This window comes from Falco biarmicus, chromosome 3, assembly GCF_023638135.1.
Source record: "Falco biarmicus isolate bFalBia1 chromosome 3, bFalBia1.pri, whole genome shotgun sequence".
Taxonomy (NCBI): Eukaryota; Metazoa; Chordata; class Aves; order Falconiformes; family Falconidae; genus Falco; species Falco biarmicus.
Window position 1 is genome coordinate 100,265,223 of NC_079290.1, and position 21,654 is coordinate 100,286,876.

General features: G+C 41.2%; 1 protein-coding gene across 1 annotated transcript in view; it reads left to right on the top strand.

Annotated features, from left to right (window-relative positions):
• Positions 1 to 18,432, top strand: part of CDKAL1 (CDK5 regulatory subunit associated protein 1 like 1) — a 427,425-nt gene extending 408,993 nt beyond the window's left edge. The window contains exon 16 of the mRNA XM_056332411.1: positions 17,725 to 18,432. Coding sequence (XP_056188386.1) covers positions 17,725 to 17,931 — 207 coding nt within the window. The 3' untranslated portion in view covers positions 17,932 to 18,432. The remainder of the gene's footprint in view (positions 1 to 17,724) is intronic.
• The last annotated feature ends 3,222 nt before the right edge of the window (positions 18,433 to 21,654 follow it).

The window sequence follows — 21,654 nt, forward strand, 5'->3', positions numbered from 1 at the left end:
TTCAGTCATGAGTATGGGCTACGCCACCTCTTAAGTTTGTTTCCAGCCTTATCTTCAGTAATTCTATAAAGATTTTAATTTAGCCAACAATCATTTAATGACTAGCAAACTGGAACAGAAGTTAATTTGTGGATCCAGAACATTTCTCTGCACTGCATGGAGAGTTAAAATACATAGAAATTATTTAAGGCAGCAAACCCAAGAGCCAACATAAGACCTTCGCTAACTAGCTTTATCCTGAGGTCTTTAATTTAATGGGCATGTTGTCTTTCTGCCCATCCCTCTGGCAGGACGGTATTTCAACTACAGTGATCAAAGCTCAGCTGAACCAACACATATTACATAGCCCCTTTTCAAACAAAGGCTCTCTTAAGTCCATTTCAGGTGAAAACATCTGAACTTCAGTTTATTTACTTTTCATTTCCTCCACAGTCAGTTTTATTTGGCTGCATGTCACTGTCTAATCACTTTAAATTACATAATTATGTTAATCCTGTGAAGTGCATGCAGTAAATGAAAATAGGAACGACTGGGATGATTCAACTGTAAGTCGTTTTCTGGAGAATGAGGAGGTAAACAGAAAGGTCCTACCCCTTCTGCCTCCAGAAGTGGAAGTCCAAGTGCCAAAGTAGTTTTGCCATTCTGGTGTGCTTCTGGGGCTTGACCTGCTGCTGGTGCACAGCAGGATGAGTGTGGGGTGCTGCTCTCCCTTGGCAGAGGGACGAGTTGGAAGTGTGTAGCAGTGGTAATTTTCAGTACTCGACACTCCCCGTCGTATTTAGGCATTTCTTTTCAAATATTTTTTCTTTTCAGTCAGATATTTAGCCAACAGACTCTTTGGAAAGAATCAAAAGGCATTCGTTTTTAGTGATTTAATGCACCAGGTTATAATTCACTAAAGTTAAACTGGTTTCAGGGGAAAAAAAATAGATATGCAGCAGCCACAACTTTTCTCAATTTTTCTGGTCTTTTGGAGGTCATCTATTTCTGACTTCATTGTGCCAGCGAAAGCCATTATAGGTTTGACTTTTATACCTCTCCAGTAGAGTTTAATGCAAAGGTAGGTGCAGGATGTGTGTGTATATACATATATATATACACACACACATATATATATCCTGCATGTCTATATACAGCCCATGTATATGCTGTGTCTTTGCTTGTAGTATTCAGTCATCCCCTTTTTATTACTACTCTTTAGATCACCAAAAAGCTCACGCAGGCAGTTTTGCTCTCTCCATTCCTCCCCTCTCTCCTTTCCCTGCAAGCCAACACACAGTCCGAGATATTTATGCCCTGGGTGGATGATTGCTCTGCCTGTTCCTCGTCTATGGCAGCTGTAATCGCAGCAGGCTTCCTACGTGAATACTTCAGTAGGACAGCATGAAAAAGGCACCTGGAGCTCATGAGAGGAGGTAGAGGTTTGGGAAGGTGATACAGCTTTCCCCATCACCAAATGAAAGGTCAGTAGGAGATTTGATTTTACACATACAAGGTATTGGACTGTTGAACTTCTGCCTCTTAGAAATATATTTGTTGCCAACACCACTGAAGTAATAGGGTTCATTAGCTTTAAGATTGTTTTGAAGGCAAATAAAGATTACAGTCATGAGATTAAACTATTTTTTAACTTAAAGTTGTTTTTAAACTGTATCTCATTTCAAAGAAATTAGCAAACCATGCTAAAGGCAAGTTAGGGTGTTCTGTATCCTTTAATATTATTACATGTTTAAAAAAATTATTATACTCTCAGTAGATTAATGGTTTTGTAATAGTTTAAGAATCATCCTTTGTGTTCTCGCTGATTCTCTTTACGATAATAAGAATTTACTAAGATATATATTAAGTTTTGCAAATACTTTTTTATTCTGACAGATCTATTAAAATAGTGTTGAACTGATCCAGCAATATTAGGATTAATTGTGAGTCGTAGTAGAATACTGAGATCCATTCATAATCATAGTTTCCCACTCAGAATTTGATAGTATTTGAATATAGTGATTTACATTTGTGTTTTTAATGTGCTTGTCAGTAACATTAGATTAGAATTTTTTTTTTTGTGGTGTCAAGGGTAATAAGGTAAAGGAGAAAGGCTTTTCAGTTGGAGAAAGAAACAAATTTTTTAAGCTTTTGTCAGTATTAAATTATATTTTGTGTATGGGCATGTCTGCATATAAAAATTCAAAGGCAAATTTACAGTGGCTGTATCTTTAAGTGAAATCAAATTACAGTTGAGTAATAAGGATGAGGTTCTATTTGGTGGCTACATTGGAAAAATGTATCTTAGAATATCCAAATGCCATGCTTCAGTGAAATGGGTGTGAAATTCAGAGCCTTAAATTTAGTCCGCCAAGGATATACTCCTAACTCGACTAGAGTATCCAAAGAACTTTCTGTGATGCTACTGAATTTATTAAATGTCTGTATCCTTAAAAGCAGTCCACAGAAAGTTGTATCTAAGAAGACTTTGTAAACTACCGCTTCTTCAAAGGCTGCCTACAGGAACTTTGTGTTTATACAGGCTGTATTCCATAGGAAGTTTAACATTCACTCTAAATCCTTTGTCATGCAATCAGATCAAAGTCTCGATCATGCCATTAGCCATTAAGGCATGTTGTTGCAGATTTACTGGACCAAACGAAAACAGAAATAAACCCTTGCCCTCCTGCTACAGTCTCTCTCCTTTGGTCTAAGATTGTTTTTTAAAGGAGTCCTCTCAGACTACAAGAGGAGTAATCACTTCAGAAGTTTGCGTTCTACCTCTGAGAAACTTGGCTCCTTGCCTGTTGCATCGAAGTTTTTCGTGAGACTTGACAGAATTATTTAACTTTAGGTTCAGTTCTTATTTGTAACAAATTTCAAAGCAAGCTCTTCTGTGGCCTTTATCAAAGTCCACTAAGTAAAAGAAACATTCAGAAAAGTAACTAGTTATTTGAGCACTTCATTAAAGCTGTTTGAAGACAGCTTTACCTGTGGTTAGTGAACAGCACACCAGCCTTGATAACCTTCCTCTGACTGCTTCCCATTGTGTATTTAAATGACTTGAAGGGTTCCCCCACCTCTAATTTATTATTTCAGGTGATAGGACCCTTCTTAAAGGTGCAGAAAGATTTTCTACTGACTTAGTCCAATGCCAGGTTAAGTCGCTCACACTAGCTAAAATCCAGAAAGTACGACTGGATTTGATGTAATTGTCTGATCCAGCATTGGGAAGGAGGAATGTTGCACTGAGGATCTAGTCATGAGAGGTATAGCATGAGAGGCTGTGGTGGGGGTGTGATGTGGCTAGCGTAGCTAACCCAAATCCCGTATATGTTCCCGCTAAAGTAAAATTAGCACTCCATCTGTTTGCATGGTCCTTTAGGTATTAGGCTTTTCTTTTTTCATCAGAACAGATTCCAAAGCTTGTTCATCATTTTCACTGGGAGTTTGCTCTAAGCAGATTCGCAGGTGTGCATCAGAAACAGTTCATGGTTTGAGGTTCCAAAAGAGTCAGAGGGCTTCAAGCACAGTTTTCCTGTGTTTGGAACTCAAACCCAAGGGATGTTAAAATTTCAGCCCATTTGCTTTCATTTTTTCACTGAAGTCAGAACCACAACCCAGGTTTGGTGTAATAGTAGAGTTATGATCTTGCAAAAACTAGGACGTATTTCTTCCACCCTAGATACTATAGAAACCTGAGGCTTTGAATTATGGTGAGGAAGATGGATGTACTTCAGCGGTGCTTCAGCTTTTAGTCGTTGAGTGCATGAAGTCATTTTTCATTAGGATACACTGGTGTAAAGTTGAAACCAAAGCTGAACTACATGGTGATCTAAGCCAGCAAGGTATGCAAGAAATAATGTGGATTTTTCTCATGTTTTCTTTATTATAGAGAAGGGCTGACAAGTCATTTGTAGAATAAAAACATAAATTTAAAACATTTTCAGTGATAAATATTTCTTAAAAAGAAATGCACATTTTCAGTTGTTCTTGGTGATGACAATCACACAGAAATATTAAGAGCCTGAAGGCAGACCATGTTTGACCTACATAGCTCATCGTTCCGTAAGGGAAATAGTTACTTTCCAGCTTTTGGCTCAACATAAGTAAACAAATGCCATAATGAATGTGTTGATGTTGCTGTGCTGTCGATGTCTTCTTCACAGCACTGTTCATTTTGCCTTTTTACCTGGCCTTACCGGTGCAAATGCTGTTTTGTGGGACTTGACCTGTAAAGAAGCCCTCTCCACAGATGTGTGAGCATGTTGTCGTTCTGGTAGCAGAGAAACGGCCAGCCTCTGGCATGGGACAGCCTGCAGCCACCAGAAGAATTCACCTGCCTCACTAGGTGCTACCCACTACCCTCCTCTCCAGCAGTTACCTGGTCAGCATCCTACACGCTGGAGCTTGTGATGTGTGGAGAAGGAGAGCTAGTAGCTACTAATCACGTGGTGGATTTATGTCTGGTTGTGTGATTGGCAAGGCATGCTAGTGCAAGGATCATAGTAAACTCATGTGTCCTCTCAAAAAGGGTTAACCACCCATGTACTACAACATGAGATGGATGTGTGATTGATAAATAGTGAAAGGAAACCTGGCTGGCTGGAGGGCCAGATGTCAAATGCAAAATGAAAAGCAGTAGCCCCACGGAAATTAATATTTTTCTCTTTAGCCTCTGTAACTGTAGGATCCTTGAAACAATATTATATGAGAAAATTATTCACTGAATGTCTTAGCTTTCAAATTGATGGATTCTTCTTCAGCTAGATACACACACACACACATACTGTGACAGAACTGGAACAAATGCTCCATTTTGGATTGGGGTGGCTTGGAAATTTTTGTGAAAATACTTTTGATGGAACAAAGATGGGTAGGCAAGTACATTTTAGCTCTTTTTGTCAAAACATCACATAGCTACAAAAACTACCTATGCATAATAGCGACCAGATGGATTTCTGGTCCTCAAGAAAGGGTCTTGTTATCAGGACTACAGGATTTTAAAAAAATCTTGTCCTTGTTTTGACATGACTTCATATGTGATTGTAAGACTTTTCAGTCAGACTGACTGTGCTTTATCTTATCCGTATGGAAACTATTTTGCAATTCTCACATACAAAATCTCTGATAAGTGCAGATAACATAATTATCATACAAAAAGGATGGCTGTGAATATCCATTTCTGACACAGATACTTTTTCTCTAAATACAAGAACTTTAATTTGGTGAAGTAATGGAAATAGTGCTTAGAATGACAGGAGTTCTTTTCTTCTTTCAGCTACTCAACATGTATCTCTGTCCAAGGAAACATTAGTTCATTATTTTTTCAGCGAGGAGTGCTTAAGATTCTGTGGCATAATCAGATTTTGTCACAGGGGAAAGCCAAATGTGTAGCTGTTAATAGCTGGAAAGGAATTAATTAGAATTATACTTGGGAGAATATCTTCTGTGATAAAAAAAAAAAAAACAACCCACTGTTGTAGTGCTGTTAAGCTTTAGTATGGAGTCATGAAGCATTTTAATATCCAAACCCATCAATTTGTTGAAGACTAGATTAAGCCCCACAGTTGTCACCCTGTGGGCTTGCATTTCTCACCCCTGTAGACACCTTGTATATGTTTGCCACTTTCAGGTCGTCTTCTGGGTTTTTTTCTTTATCTCAAGATTTTCTTAACTTCTTTTCCTGAAAGCAGTGTATTTTAGTATGACCTAATTTTAGGAAAGACTTTATGGGTTTCAGAGAAGTAGAGGTGAGTGACATTCCCGTCAAAGATTGTGCATCTGTCATAAGAACCTCACCCTTTCCTCGCTTAGAAGGAAATGGCCGGCAACTGCTGATACTGTTGGACAGAAACTCATTACATTTTAATTTAGGCCTAACATGGCAAACCTGGAAGTAAAATAAATATCGTTGCAACAGTTTACTATGTAAAATCATTCTTCTATCCTGCATTGCTGTACAACAGTAGCATCCAGTCAGATAGGTCTGTCAGCTGTAAAAATGTTGGGAGAAGTGGGAAGAGTGGACTCTTTGTGCTTATGAGCAAGCTGGTTTGTCAGCTCACTGTTCCCTGTGCTAACCAGTACCACCTCCTTCCCTTTCATATATATATTTTTAGTCCAGCATTCATCTGGGCTTGCGTTTAGTTCTGGAGCGCTGTGACGCAGAGGCAGCCCTTGCACAGAGCTGGGTTTCCCATGCTTTGGGTCCACTGGTTCCTACCATGGTTCCACAGCGAAAGCACAGCCCCCTCTCCACAGCTCCCCGATCTTCTCTCTGGCTGCCTTGTGGACAAAAATGTGTGACAGGTGGTTTGTGTAACTGTTGCGTGTGATTTGGAGTTTTGGGAGTACAGGTTGGTTGGCAGGGTGATGGCCACACATTGGTGAGGCAGGGCTTTGGCCTCTCCCCCAGTGGGCAGCACTCATTTAGATCTATTTTTTATTTTCCTTTTTTTTCTTACCAGCCCTTGACATGAAACTTACTGGGTTTCTCTTCAGTTGTTCAATTGAGTGAGTGAATAGGCTTAAAAGTTACTACAGTGAGCAAAGATAGTGAACTGGAATCGAAGGCACCGCTTGCTTGGGAGTCAATTCCAGTTAATACTTGTATTCAATTAAATTGAATTTTCAATTGAAAAAAATAAAAAAATAAAAAATTAACAAAAAACGACAAAAGCAACAACAAAAAAGCTGGATTAAAATACACCAAGGAAAGCTGGATTAAAGTATAATGGGTTGTGTCCTGCAGACCAGTATCCTTTTCTAAACAGAGTGGTGCAACACTGCAGTGATACTGAAAACCTATAATATGTGATAACAAAAGAAACTAAGAATGATATTTCTCACGTACATGTGTGCACAAATTATTTGGAGTGTAAAGTGAAGTTCCTCTGAACAAAGGAAATTCTGGCCTTTCACTTCCCCTTTTCCATGTAAGTGCCAACTATATTGTGTTTCAGCCTTCCAGTATGTGCTTATGCACTATTTTCACACACAGGCAGATTTGTTTCCTGTGCACAGAGACCGTTCATTTAATAAGCTATTGTTCGATATTTTCCCTCCTCATTGTTCGGTGTGTCATAGCAGTGCTACTTGCTCCATGCTTTTTAAACCTCACTCTCGAGGGAGTTATTAATTTCTTTCTAACCTTTCCTGTGACCCCCATAACTACATCTCTGACTGCTTCAGAAACAGTAATACATTTACCTTTACATTATCCTTCTGAAAAGAAGCTTTTGCCTTCCCATTTCACAGATGAAGATGAGGCAGATGTTCAGAAGTTAGTCTAGTGAACAGATTTTTGATAGCGGTCAGTTTAAAATGCTTGGAACTAGATATTTACAATTTAGTAAAATTTTGTGGCGTCTGTTCAAGCAAATTGAAAAGTCAGCACTGAAGAGAAACTAAATCAGGGCTATGAAGTCTCAAGGAAAAAGAGGTTATTGGTGCTTGTGACTTCATGGTTAGTTCCAGCGGAACTGATTTTCTCCTCATGAGCTAATCCTAGGGCATGATCAGTCCCGACCCGATGGAGCTGTGTGGGAGCTGTGGGAGCTGTGTGGGAGAAGGCTGAGGTCCAGCGCCTTCACTGGGGGCTCTGGGCCGAGGTGCAGGTTGCCAGCGTTGGAGCCTGGTCTCACAGGCTCGCTCTTAGGCACTGCAGTGCTTCACCGGTACAGGAGTTGGTTGTCTGGTCAGACCACCCTCTGAACGATACGGGCGCTCTCCTGAGGGCAGATATTCGTTACAGCCTGCAGATTGGATACTTGCTGTTCTTTGATGTCTTAGACAGAGCGCCAAGGCGCTATCATGATTATCTAGCACGAAGTGCGCAGCAAGCCAAGAGGAGTTTTTCTCATGTAACCTTTATTGTGGAGAAGGGCTGACGAGTCATTTGCAGAGACTGTGTTAGAGCAGTTAGGCTTCCTAATCACAGAAAGTAACCATCGTTTGATGTTTCCATGCGAGAGGCCTCCATTAACTGCAGATGAACTTGACTGAGTGTGAAATTAAAAAGGGAGCCTCGGATTTCCAGACGTTCCTGTAGGTGCTCAGAAGTATGTTAACTGGCGCTGCGGGAGACCTCCTCAGACAGCCCAGGACGCTTAAAGGAAAGAGGCCATGACAATATGAAAAGAAAACCTTTGTATTATCACTGAACCCGCAAAGCTGGTCAAGATCAGTCACACTTTGTTAACCGGGAAACGGCAGGCTGGCATGAAATGCACCTTTTTGCCAAGGTGCGATTCCAGCTGCGCTTGGTGAGCATCTGCAGTCCCAGGGACCGGAGGCATTTAATACTAGCAGGAAAGGCTGTGAAAATGAATGGCAGAGAAGTTGTCAGGAGACTGCATATTAAGGCATTGCCTAGCTTTAAGAAAATGTATTTACACTTAAACTTGACAGAGATAGAAGGTTTTAGAGGCAATGCTGGCTTCTGGTGACAACCGGAATCTGAGGCAGGAATTGCAGAGACCTGATGGCTGGTTTGCGTTATGGCACTCGAAACGCTTTAATCTTCTTTGTTTGTTCCTCTACCTATAAAATGCAGGAGGCATATAGATCCCACAGCTGCCGACTGGTATGGAATGTGAAACCGTGGAAAGTAGTGTCATTCCTAAATATTTGAAATGCTCGTGTTATGCCATGTTTATTACCCATGAGGTTGGAGTGTAAGAAGGGCTGGATCCTTTGTCTCTGTGATTGTGTTTTAATACAACGTTGAAGTCTCCTTGGAACATTCCATTTGTAAGGCTTCAGTTCTGTAGGAATAAATGAAAACACCATAAATTCAGGATTATGACATATTCTAGGATTAAGGGGAAGGTTTTAGCCAAGAATATGTACGTGTATCAGTTTATTCTACTTTGTTCCATGTGAAAGATATTTAAAAGCTTTTCCTGATTTTGAGAGAGAATGTCCCTGGAGATATTTCTGGGATATTTATCACAGTGTTCTTTGCAAATAACAATGGTTAGAAAGGCTTTTAGTATTTTATGCTTTCTACCATTTGGGAGTATAGAATTCCTCTTAAAGATAGTGGTTTAATATGTGCTCAGAGAGTTCACTTCCAAGTAAAAGCAGTATTACTCATTTCATTGTTGATAGATGAATATCACTCAGTTCTATTGGTGGTTCTTGTGGCATGAATATATATTTTCAGATCTAGCTATTCATTTTACTGGGGTGCTCTTTCTGATGAAAACCTTTTGTGTCTTTGCCTGTAGCTACCATTGACCTCCATATAATTGTCATTGTTATTTCAAGATTTAAAAGGGAGGCAAAAAGGTGATAGTCTCTGAAGGCTTGTGCTATTAAAAAAGTATATCATATTTCATTTAATAATCTCATTTGTAGAACAGTCGTTGAACATTCATATACTGCTAGCTCTTTGGCATTCTTTCATCATCCAACTGGGAAAGTTGTTGTATTGTAAACACAACCTTAAAATACTTATTAAAAAAAAAAAAATCCAACAACCAGAAACACCAAAACCCAACAAAAAATCTCTATGACCCTTTAAAGAAGGAGCAAGCAGGAATCCTACAGCAGGATATCTACTGAGGGAGGCCATGGTATGCACACTGCAAAATGGTATCTAGTGTTATTACAAGTAAATGTACATCCTGTAATTCGCTGTAATGTATTTTCAAAGCCATGAAGCCTGTGCTGGTGATCTCTAGGAAACAGATTTGTCTGTTAGCCAACTAATTACCAGATAAGTGCCCAGAGCAAGCACCTGCCATCTCCTTCATAAAACTGTGCTATGCGCAGGGAGATAAATAGTGACAGATTCCCATCCTGAATTTGTCCATATTGTGCTGCTAAGTTCTTTTTTCATTTCAAGTCATTATTTGGACGACTGTGATTTTTGCATCGTAAACTTTTTCTGCTTAAAAGATCTTTCAGATCTCTTGGGATTGCAAGCGCTGACTGAAATGCCGGCTCGCTCATCACTCGTTTCTGGCATAGTGATTGGCACTCCCCACACCTTATTACAAATCAAACAAAACACACACACACAGAATAAAAAAAAAAAAAAAAAAGCTCAGAATCCAGACATCACACTGACTGTTTTTCAAAATGTTGCTTCTGACCTTGAATGACAGGTTATTTTGACAACGCATTATTTGTGTAGTGGGAGGATATTGAGTCGCTAAGTCTAATAGCAGCACAAAACACAGCTATGTTAAAAAAAAAAAAAATGTGTCAGCTCCTAACTAGAAGCAATTATAGGTAAATATAAAGAAACAGGCTAAAACCGTGAGTGCAATGGAAAGCAGCACAAAACTGTGGTTTAAACATTTTGGTGGTGTTTCTGGCTTGTGTTTTCTTGGTTGTGTGTTTCTCATCTTTTTGTTTCTTTTGTTGGTTGATCTTTTGGGTTGTTTCCCTCTTCCTTAAAGTGTACATCAAAAAGGAAGTAATTTCATAAGCCCCAGTTACTCAGCCTTCTGTCTGGGTTTTTAACTGCATTATGAATTTTGAGGGCTCATTGAGGGAATAATCCTTAAAGACTGTTTGGAGGAGGAAAAAGAAGGAGGTAGGCAAGGTCCTACCCTTAGGTAAGAACATGGAGGAGAGCAGAGAGACACCTGCCAAGAAAAACACCAGTGGAGCCTTACAGTGATGGTGGGAAGTTCAAGTACGGTGACTTACAGAGAGAGAATTAATTTCTTTTATGCTCTTAACAGGAATATTAAAGTTTGATTTCAATGTTGATGGAGGAGGAGGAAGTTCTGGAGGTGGGTCTGTGTGACAAGAACAGAAAGCTGTTATATGGCATGTTGTTCCAAAATTGTGTTCCTGTTGACATCTCTGCTTTGGTTTGTTAGGTGAGGCGGTAGGTCAGCTGGTGCAAGAGAGAAATGGGGAGAAGTAGAAGGAAACCAGGACAGACAGGAGGAGATCGTAGTAGTAATGAAGGTGAGAGGTAGTTGAGGAATGGGAAAGGTGTGCGTTCTACGCTGACCAAAGGAGTCAGACAGATCGTGCAAGTGTTACTGGGAAAGAAAAAAAGGTTTTGCTGGCTTGCTGACCAGGTTGGGGTGGGCCCCAATTAAAGATGATCTCCGTAAGGGATGACAAACCTTGAAGAAACTGTCAGATTTGATGGAGCTGAGGTTAAAGTCAATGAATCTCTGTATCCTCCCATTATTAAATGTGGTTTATGTTTGTATTTGACCGTGGTCCAGCTGCTCAGAGTATTGCTGACCTGCCTTGACCGGGTCATTTATAGTGATTTTGATACAAATTAGGAGCTGGTAACTGGAACGAGTTCAGTGTCGGGTCACATTGATGGTCAGAGGCTGGAGCGCTTGGCCTGTAAGGAAAGGCTGAGGGACCAGGCTTGTTAAGCCTGGAGAAGGGGTGTCTTCAGGAGACCCTCACAGAAGACCCCCACCCTGTGTCTGTGGGGAGGTTATTGAGAAGGCAGAGCCAAGTGCTTCACAGTGGTGCACGTGGGAGGAGGGGCGACAGTGAGCATGAGTCAAAATGAGGGGTTCAAGCTGGATGTGGAGAGAAACATTTATGTCATGAAAACGGTCAACAAAGCAGCACAACAAAGGTCCAGAGGGGCTGTACAGTCTCCATCCTTGGAGGCTGTTTTTCACAGCCCAGCTAATTAAATCCCTGAGCAAACTGGGCCATAGCTGACCCTTCTTTGAGCAGAAGGATGAATCAGGTGCAGGCTGAATCATCCCAGTGTCCTATGACAGATGTAAGACAGTTTTAGTGATTGCAGCTATTTGCAAAATGCTTTGATTTATTTGTTTTCATACTATAACTTCAGTTGCAATTATTTGGGTTTAACAGATTAAAAGTCCTAATTATTGCTAAGACTGACCATTTACTGAGAACTTAATAATACATCTGTATTCCTCCTTCAGCTTGGTTCTGTCCCCTCACATATATTAAAGCATACAGTCGTATATCACACACGAGTATATATGCACACAAAACAAGTATGGAATTCCTTTGCAAAACTGCCCGGCTGCTTTATATATTTTTTCAAGGCTTCCCACTTCTTTAAATGGGTAAGTAAACTGCATGTGTATTTGGAATCAGTGAATCCCTAGGAACGGTGCACAGCTGATAACATCTGACACAGGCATGCTTACACACAGCATTTTCTCTTAACAGCGTAGCACCGTGCATTCCTTCATGGTGGCAGGGATGCTCCTTGTGGGAATTATTCTGTTAATTCCATTAGGAAAAAATGTTTTCTCTGCTAGCTATTTTCTACTCTAAGATCAGCATTCCACGTTTGCAGAAGGCTGGTAGAATTGCATAAGTAATAAATCAAAGTAGCTGTCTTAATGCCGACAGAACTACATGCGTCTTCCGGAACTATTCAATAAAATCTAATTTACATATTTTTTGGATGTGTAATCTACACGACCTTCAGTAACTGTTTGGTTTTTTAGATCTGAAAAATGCCTCCAAAGTGTAATAGCCCAGAGTTTCAAGTGGCGCAGCAGGATATGTAATGCATATTTTAACATGTTTTCTTTTAATTTGTCACACAGGCTTGTTGTGCATGATTATCTAAAAGTCTGTATTTTTAAAGCCAGTAGTACAAGTGGGTAACGTGTACTTGGTTGGGCTGAAAAATTCAGAAGTCTAATTTATCTGGAGGTATGCTCAGTGAAGTAGTTTTTCACAGCAGTTAGCTACCACTTCAAGCTCTAACAGTGCCCCTGAGCCATAAAAGAAATTTGCATGTAAGAAATGTTTTGAATCTATTAAAACCTCAGCTCAGAGCTAAAGAGTTGCTCTCATGTCTTTGTTGACTAACATGAAGTGAGATCTTACAAAAAGCCAGGCTGTGATCGACAGATGCCAAAGCTCGGGGTTTGATGTGATTATATATTTCTTTCAAGCGTGGCAGTTTAAGGCTGGGGCTGGAGCTTCAGAAAGACAGCAATCAATGGGTCTGCGCAAGAGTACACAAAATATATTACTCCTGGCAGTCGTCAAGGCAGAATTATTCAAAAAATAATCTGAAATGCATTTGATCATACACTAGGTGGTTTAATAATTTATATTATACCTTATTAGCAAAGTCTTGTGTTTACTTTGTGGCTGCCAAAACAAGATGAAAGGCTGCCTCGATGGAAATACAAGGCGCTTAAAGTGTCTGTCTTTACATTTCAGTTTGATAATTTCCCTTCCTCCGCTCATTTTGATTAGTAGCATATAGGTTTAAATCTTAGAGTACCTTCTTCATTGCAGTCCTTTTTAGTGAGAGCACCGCTCCTTATTAACAAGTCTACCAAAGAGTTTATAGCCTATCAAGACTTAAATTATTATAAACACATATTTCTGGAAACTTCTTTACCTTAGGATTTCCTCCAAGTATTTTTTGGGTAAAAGAAGCTTTGGATTTAGTTCTAAATTCCACTGAACTGAATCATTATGCTGATCTTCCCGAGTCTTGCAGCTACAAAAGTGCAATTTCTGAGCTCAGCTTAGGAAACTGTTGCCCTCTGATTAGTGATTGTGTATAGTAAGTATCGCAGTGATATCAGTGCAGAGTATTACAGAAATGCCTTGAAGGTTTCCTTGAAAAGCTAATGCACTGCAGATATTTTATCTGGAGATACAAATAAGAGCCTTTCAGAATTAATACTTCTATAAAGGGAGAGCGCAGGGAGCGGACCAGTATAACTGCTAGTTCAACAAATGAGATCTTTGCCTCCACCCAGTTTTTTTACAGCAAAGGTGCATAAACGAGCTGTAATAAACTTGATTTTCCGTGGAGGACTTCCCTCCCCTTGAAACATGAAAGATCTTTTCCGCAGGTGTCTTGGATAGCTCTTCAAGGCATGGTATATGGAAAGCTTTAGGGAAAAGAACATGCTTGGGAGGATCTCCGAATAAAGCTGTACAGTATCGCGAGCTCTGAAGCTCATGTGACAGCCCGAAGGAGCTCTTGTAATTTGCCTTGTCTGCCCTAGAAGGCTTAATTTTAGTTTTGGTTTCTGTAACTTCATCCTCCCCCCTCTTTTGCTGTGCGTGCAGTGTACACTACAAATACGCTGTGTGCTTTACCTGGGAACGAGTTCCTCAGACGGAGCCTACAGCAGGATTTTTTGCCCAAATAAAAATATATCTACTGTGTTTTTCACCAGGACAGCTGGAGAGCGGGCGGCGCGCAGTCACGCAGCAGAGCTCTTCCCACGGGGGGGCTGTGTGTCACGTCTGACGGGGCTGCACGCCGGCCCCTCGGGAAGAGGCACCTACCTGCAGGTGTCTCTGAGAAATTACCCTGGATTTAAAAGCTGTTGTAGGAATTGCAGGGGGGATCCAAAGACTGCCATTTCAGTCAAAGGAGCCTTTCAGTCGCAGGGAACCAGGTGTCCCCTTCGCTGTAGGCGCACCCTGTGTGACAGCGGTGACAGAGCTTGCACGGGAGCCAGCGGCGTCACCCACAAGGCAGTGTTGCGAGGCAGAATTCTGGGGCAAACTAGAGACCAGTTCTTAGAAAACATGGATGGGATGAACATATTCATTACTTTTCTTGACCTAAACATTTGGCAGGATCCATCTGAAGAGATAGGTGTTATCAAACAGAAATGCAGCAGTGTTTTCAGTAATAAGCTGTAAAGTACCTCTTAAACAAAAGGGTCATTTTAGTTTACATATTGTAATCTTTTGGTCCATATCAAAACAGTTTAAATCATGAGAAAATTTGTAAAGAAAGCAGGTTAGCAAGGTAATAGGAATAGTGCTTCATGTATGCATCTATTGAAAGAAAAACTTCTGGTTTAAATTGTTGGACAGTCTCCTCTATAATCTGAGCTGCTTTGAAAACGTGAAAGTTTTGAGCAGTTTAGAAGTTATTCTACTGATAGAAACAAATGTGTCGGAGTTCAAAATACAAGATAGCAGGAAAACAACAGCATGGTGAAATGGTGAGAATTGTACCTCAGACACAGTGAAGTTTCAATATTAGTAAAATACTGCAAGAGAAAGTCTTTAATCTACGGTAAGAAAATAAAAAACGGGTCTAGTCTTATCAGTATGATCATTAGTTTATGGGAAATATGATAAACTAAGGAAGAAAATGGGCCTCACAACTTTACAGGCTGACTTAATTTAGATGAAATACCGCTGGGACAAGCAGCCGTGGGGCCAGCAGCGTTCCCCACCACCAGGATTTTGGAAACCTCGCTAAAATCCCTTTTGCCGTCAGTCCTACCAGCAGTGTGCAGCACTACCCAATGCACGCGCATTGCATGTTGCGTGCCGTGGAGGTTTAAAGAAAACAATACGGTAGTGAAAAAAACATTATCGACCGTTCATGATCAAAGTTATACCAACAAGATGGGACTATTAGATTTTAGGTTGGAAAACAGAAAAACTATGAAACAGGAATGAAGTGCCAGTGAAATCGCTGCTGAAAACTACTGCACAGGAACGTGAATGAATGCCTGACACGCTGATGTGTTTAACTGTTAGTAAAGGGGGGAAAACAAGGTTCCTCAAACCTTTTGCAAGTTGTAACTTGGTTTTGGGGTGTTTTGCTGGCTATCACCAATCTTGCAGAGACAGGTAGGAACTGAGGCTGAGCATGAAAAGGAGCATCGCAGAGAGAGTTACAAAGTCGTTTATGTGGTGCTGGCCCTTTTTAGCTGTTCGCTAAGCGGTAGCGTCTAATCTTGTACGACTAAATATTCAGGATTACTGATTAGCAAGCTGTGTAGAAATATTTAATGAGGAATTGGGAGTCTGATTGTAGTCAGCCAAATTTTAAGTCATGAATCGGTGAAAATTAAATTTCAGAAGAGATCAGTCTTTGGTTGTATTGATATTTTTACAGCTTTATCTGTTCTTTTAAATCTCTTTAGCCTTAGTGTTAACATGCCAACAATGCATGTAAAAATGGGTCATGACCATAAGTTATGCACCTTAGATTGGTAGAGATTTGTGAGACCTGCAAAGAAAAGACTTTATAAATGTCCAGAAAGAATAAACAGCAAATGAGTTTTGATTCATATATGAAATATTCTTGATGCTGTATGTTTTCCAGTTTATTCTGCAAGCAAAGGTTAACCAGCTTTGATCTGGGGGGATGAAAGAGCTGTGGCCAGTTACTAAAATTTCAGATGCCTCAGAAGTTGATTGTCATTAATAACAATATGAAGCAGTTTTTCAGTTTTTGATGAAGCTCACATGCTCTGTGCCGTGTAGGACTGCAGTCCTGGAGCAGCGCTGTTCCTGCGCCTTACCCTGTGGAGAGCTGCACCCCCATTCCCCTGCCTGTGTCCTTGCTCCATTTATCTGGTTGATGGGCTTCTGGGTGCAGTATATCTAAGCAGTCATCCTCATTTCGTAGGTCACTTGTTCAGTAACCCTTCGCCTGTGTGAACTGTGATCTAAATCAACGATACCTGAGATGTTAGGGTAGCATTTATGCCAGGCTGGCATTTGCCCCGTGGGGCTTCCTTACCTTACGGGCAGTAATCCTTCTTTTCCTTCTGCAATTACTATAATGGAGCTGATTCCTGGAATGGAAAACAGGAGGCAGTTACAGACACTTTGGATTGTGTTGTCACACTTTCATGGGCCAGGACCTTTCTTTGGAGCTCTGATATTTCTTTGACTTTGCCCAGAAATATGTTTGGTAAAAAAAGGGAGTCAGGCGCCTGGGCTGTATTTTCTTGTGAGTCTGTTTCAGCTGCTTGGCAAGACAAGATTATCCAGGTGGGTCCCTGACTCGTTTTATACAAAATATGTGTTTTGGGGGGTTGGGGGGGGGAGATTAATCAAACCCCTTTTTTAACTGGAAATTTTCCAACCGATTACAAATCCAGCTGAGCTCAGTTGAATTCCTAAGAGGTGATTGAAACTGAGAGAGGGAAAAATAAATGATGAACTGAGTTTTATGATGCAAGAGGTTTACACCTTTGTTTGATTACACCTTTACCATTTACACCTTTTGCAAATGTCATCAGGTTACAGTTTGAATAGGTGTTGTTACTTCTGAGTATCTACAGGGCTGGTGCGCTGAACTGAACAAGGTTGCAAGAGAAGAGTTTCTTCATCTTTCCTCATGGATTTTTCTACTGAAATGGTGACTCAGCTCGTGCTGCAGTTAGGGGTCCTTGTGTGCTGGGGGGTCTCGGTGCTGGCTGGCAGGTTGGGAATGGTCAGGGTAGGCGCAGCAGGGAACTGGGATTCAATATGCGGAGTGAGAAGGTGAGTGGTCTAGCACAGCTGCCTCCGAAGGGCCGGGGGAAGGAAAAGCTCTGTGGGAGGATTTCCAAGCACCACTGAGCTGGCACACCAGGAGACGGCAACTGACTTTAGAAGAGCCCTGCTGTGCGAAGGATTGCTGTGCTGTGGTCCCCTTTATCACTGGTTAGATGTTTCTTTTGAAGAAGCCAGAAATGGGAGAGCAGTGAGATAGCAGCAAAACAAGCAAATAAATAAATAAACCCATCAAACAACTCTCTGTGATGACACAGAGGTCTGGGGATTTGTTTCTTTTGCGAACGGCTTCATTGATTTGGTAGTTAATTTTATTAGAAAGATTGACTTTGTATGGCATTGGCATTTGTATGGCCTTTTTCTATGAAAACCTGATGATCCGATGGCGATGTGCTGCAGGTTGAATTGTTTGTCTTGAAAAGGGATGTTAATTTGAACATCAGGCGGAGATTTTGTTTGTATTTGGCACATTCAATCCGAAATACTAACAGTTTCAATCCTAATATGTGTGTTTCTTCACAGGAGTTCAGACATGCACCACGGAATGGGACAAACTGGAAAGCACACCCTTCTGCTGAGATCCCAGTGGAAAGCCCGCTCAGCTCCTGGATGGCTTTGCCGCTCCCATGGCAACGAGGAGGAGGTGGACTGAAGATGCTGTCTGTCAGCCTGGCTCTGCTGGCAGTTCTGGTTGTGTTTTACTACGGAGGAATGAAAACAGAACTGTGAACTGAATGAGGCTTTTATGAAAACAATAAAACTGCGGTCAAAAATCTTCAAAGGAAACACTTTTACCAACAACTCTTAAAAAAAACCCAAACAAAACTAATATAAAGTGGGCAATAATTTGTACTCACCCTATGCCTTTCCTGTCATTCCATAGGAAAAAATGTTAACAAGCTCTAAGGAGACCTGTCTTGCCAAAATTCGAGATCCTAGGTTGGTAGAACAGTTCGTTGCATCTTTCCTCTTCTTTTTTTCTAAAACAATGCAACGTTTGCATTGCTTACTCTGTTCATAACTGCTCAAGCAGGTAAAATTGCATGCAGGAAACTCACAAAGTTTGTTAGAAATCTTTCCATTGAGTGATGTTGGTCATCGTTTATGAGCAGCACGTTTAAAGCTTTCTTAAAGATTTTGCTTAATGCAGTGTGATGGTTTGATATGTCTCTTTTTACATTAGAATCAAGCACTGCTGGGCCATTAAAGTTTGTCGTTTGTTGCTGTTTATTTTGCTGTCATATCTGGGAGAATTTTTGGCCTACCAGCTTGCCTCTCACAACTTCGCAAGGAGTTACTAGGCTTTGTTAATACAACCAGATTTATTTTTTACATACAAATAGTTTTAAAGGTGTTGGGGTTTTTTATCATCAAACAGGAAGATGGAGTTCTGGCGGTAGAGTTCTGTTAAAAGATGGATTTATTGCAGTACAGTATAATACTCCAAGAGTTCCATGTGAATCTCGTGTTAGTGGTGCATCGGATCATGCTGCGTATAAGACAGTGTTGCTCCGTTACTGGGGAGGTTATGCTTTGCACATTGCAAATTTCTAATTGTTCTCTTCAAGGCACTTTTGTCACGAGAGGATCTCCACACATCTTGAGATCGTGATGGTCAGTCAGGGACTGGAGTCGGTGCCCACTTCTGGCAGCAGCTGGCTGCAGGATGGTGGTTCCTTCATGCCTTGTCACCTTTCTGGGTCTTCATCCAAACTTCCACTTGCAAAGTCTGTTTAAAATCTTAAGAGCAGGAACCGTATTTTCTTTTATTATTTTTTTTCAGTACATTTGTGTTGTGCCCAGCACAGACGGAGCTGAGCTGCCTGCGTGGCTGTTGGGGTTTAACCCCCATAGGCAGCTTACAGCCACTCGCTTGCTCACCCCGCAGCGGGACGGGGGCGAGAATCGGAAGGGGAAAAGTGAGAAAACTGGTGGGCTGAGATAAAAGGCGGTTTAATAAGTAAAGCAAAAGCCACACACGCAAGCACAGCAGAACAAGGAATTAATTCGCCACTCCTCACAGGCCAGCGGGGCTCAGCCATCCCAGGACAGCGGGGCTCCAGCATGCCTGGGGGGGACTTGGGACGGCAAACGCCATCACTCCGTATGTCCCCCCTTCCTTCTTCCTCTTCCCTCCCAGCTTTTATCGGTGAGCATGACACTATATGGTATGGAATACCCCTTTGCCCAGGGAGGGGCTGCTGTCCTGGCTGTGTCCCCTGCCCGCTCCTCGTGCCCCCAGCCCACACTGGCAGGGCAGCGTGAGAAGCAGCTCAGCACAGCTGGGACACCCCCGGGTTACCAGCACTGGTCACAAATCCAAACCATGGCCCCATACCAGGTACAGGGAATAAATTTAACTCTATCCCACCCAAAACCAGTACAGGGGCTCTACGGTGCAGCTGAATAATCCCCCAGGAAAAATGCTTTGCACTTTATAAACTGAGGATTCATAATAGTTACAAACAATTACTGATGAAGCTCCACCGTGATGCTTTCAGTGCAGCCCATAAATTATAACAACAAATGTAACTGTCTTCAGGAAATCAGGTGTGTAATGACTTGAATATTCTGTTTCCTATTGCAACCACTGAAGGTCGTGAGCCAAGGCTCAAAATTCATGAGATTTAAAAACAAAACCCACCAACCTGTTCTCTTTATTTGCTTCTGTTTGGGTTTTTTTTCAGGCTTTTCTTTACAACCAGGAATATGTAACAGTCAGTAATGTACATTTTTAACAAAACTGAAATTCTCGAAAAAAAACCCCACTTGACTCTGGGAGGTGAAATTTTTAGGAAAGCGCCATGTACCACAAGATTCAGGAAAACTATGAGTTGACAAAATCATTATATCTGAGCCAGATTTTTTGCATTTGATGAGAATAAAGTATGCAGCTATGTTCTATGCCTCTAGCACTCTCTCTGTCAGCCACTCTAGCTTATCTAATCGTAGCAATTACAGACTCATTGCATCAGCTGTTACAGAGATTTACAAAGCTTGTGATTTAGATTCTGTGCATCGTTGGCTTTAATGGGACCAGCTTAGTTTCTTCGAAATAATGCAATATACAGAAAGCGGCTTTGTAAATGACATTGCCCACAGATGCAGTATATTCTTAAACTGTGCTTTAATCTGATAAGTCAGAAGTGTTGTTTGTCAAGTATTTTATTACCTTCCTTTAGATTTTGAGAGGGCTTTTTGACACTCTGTGTTGTAGAGCAGTAGAGTGTTATTAGTCTGTCTTTTTTTTTTCCTGTTTATTTACAACTAAAGCTTTCAAAGCCAGTGAGCTGAGCAAGTCAGTTCTGCTCAAAGAGCTCATCTGGACCTCCAGGCAAACCTCAAGCTGCGTGCTGCCCTGGGCTGCTGTTGGAGGCTGGGGAACCTCCCTGAGTATAGGGAAGTGTAGGAGTAGGTCAACTTCATGCAACGGGTTGACCTGAACACGTTTGAGCTGTGATTTTTACTCCCATTTAGCACCTTGAATGCTCCTGACCATGCCAAGCAGTGGTTTTAATTTTGACATCGGTGTGATGTTTGAGGCCTGCATTCACCAGATACCCTCTCGGTACAAGCCATCAGAGTGGATGAGGGATGAGGACTCTCCTGCACTCCCCGTTAATGAGGTCCCTGCAGGAGAAATTCCCCACAGTCAGTTGATCTGAGCTTTACACATGCATGAACGCACTCATCTCTAGAGAATGTGTTTGCTCATAAGCAATCTACATTCAATGCCTTTTCTTTTTTTTTAAGCAAAAAAGAATCATTTCCTTTTGGTACCAAGGAAGCCTCAACTATTTTTCTTAAATGTCTGTGGTAGCTCTGAGTTCTCTTTGGTTGTTTTCAGTGAGGAATCTTTCAAATCACAAGACTTGAATAGCAAAGGTGTCTTAAATCTCTTCTGAACAACATTAAGTGCACTCTTTTAATGTCCTATTTGTGCATGGGTTTGGAGGCTGGAGGACTTTGTCATTGAATCTTTTCATTGCAGTTTTCTGTTAATGGTATAGAAGAAGAATATGAAATAAAAGGAGCGGTTTATGTAAAGCTTGCTCTGTAAATCAGGAGGGAGAAAGAAGGTACCTTTTGAGGAGAGTTCATCCACCTCTGTCACATCACTGCCTGCACATCTCTGAACATCTGACAGCTTCTGTTAATCTAGTTTCACTCCCCAGTTCAACTTCCCATATGGAAAGCCAGAGTGATTTTTGAATAACAGCAAGTAGTATCTGAAGTGGCAGCAACTGGCAACTCTGACATTGAGCTTGGCTGTGGCCATTACCCAGAGTCCTCCCGCTCTTCTTGAGAAGCAATTACAATTTCACAGGTTGGAATTAAAATTCCCTGCGGTATGCAATAGAGTAACTGAAACTGTCAAAGTGATTTCAAGCTGCTAATCTCTTGCTGCTCGAAGAGTGAAAATAGAGCCGCTCTTACCCAGGCGCAGATCTG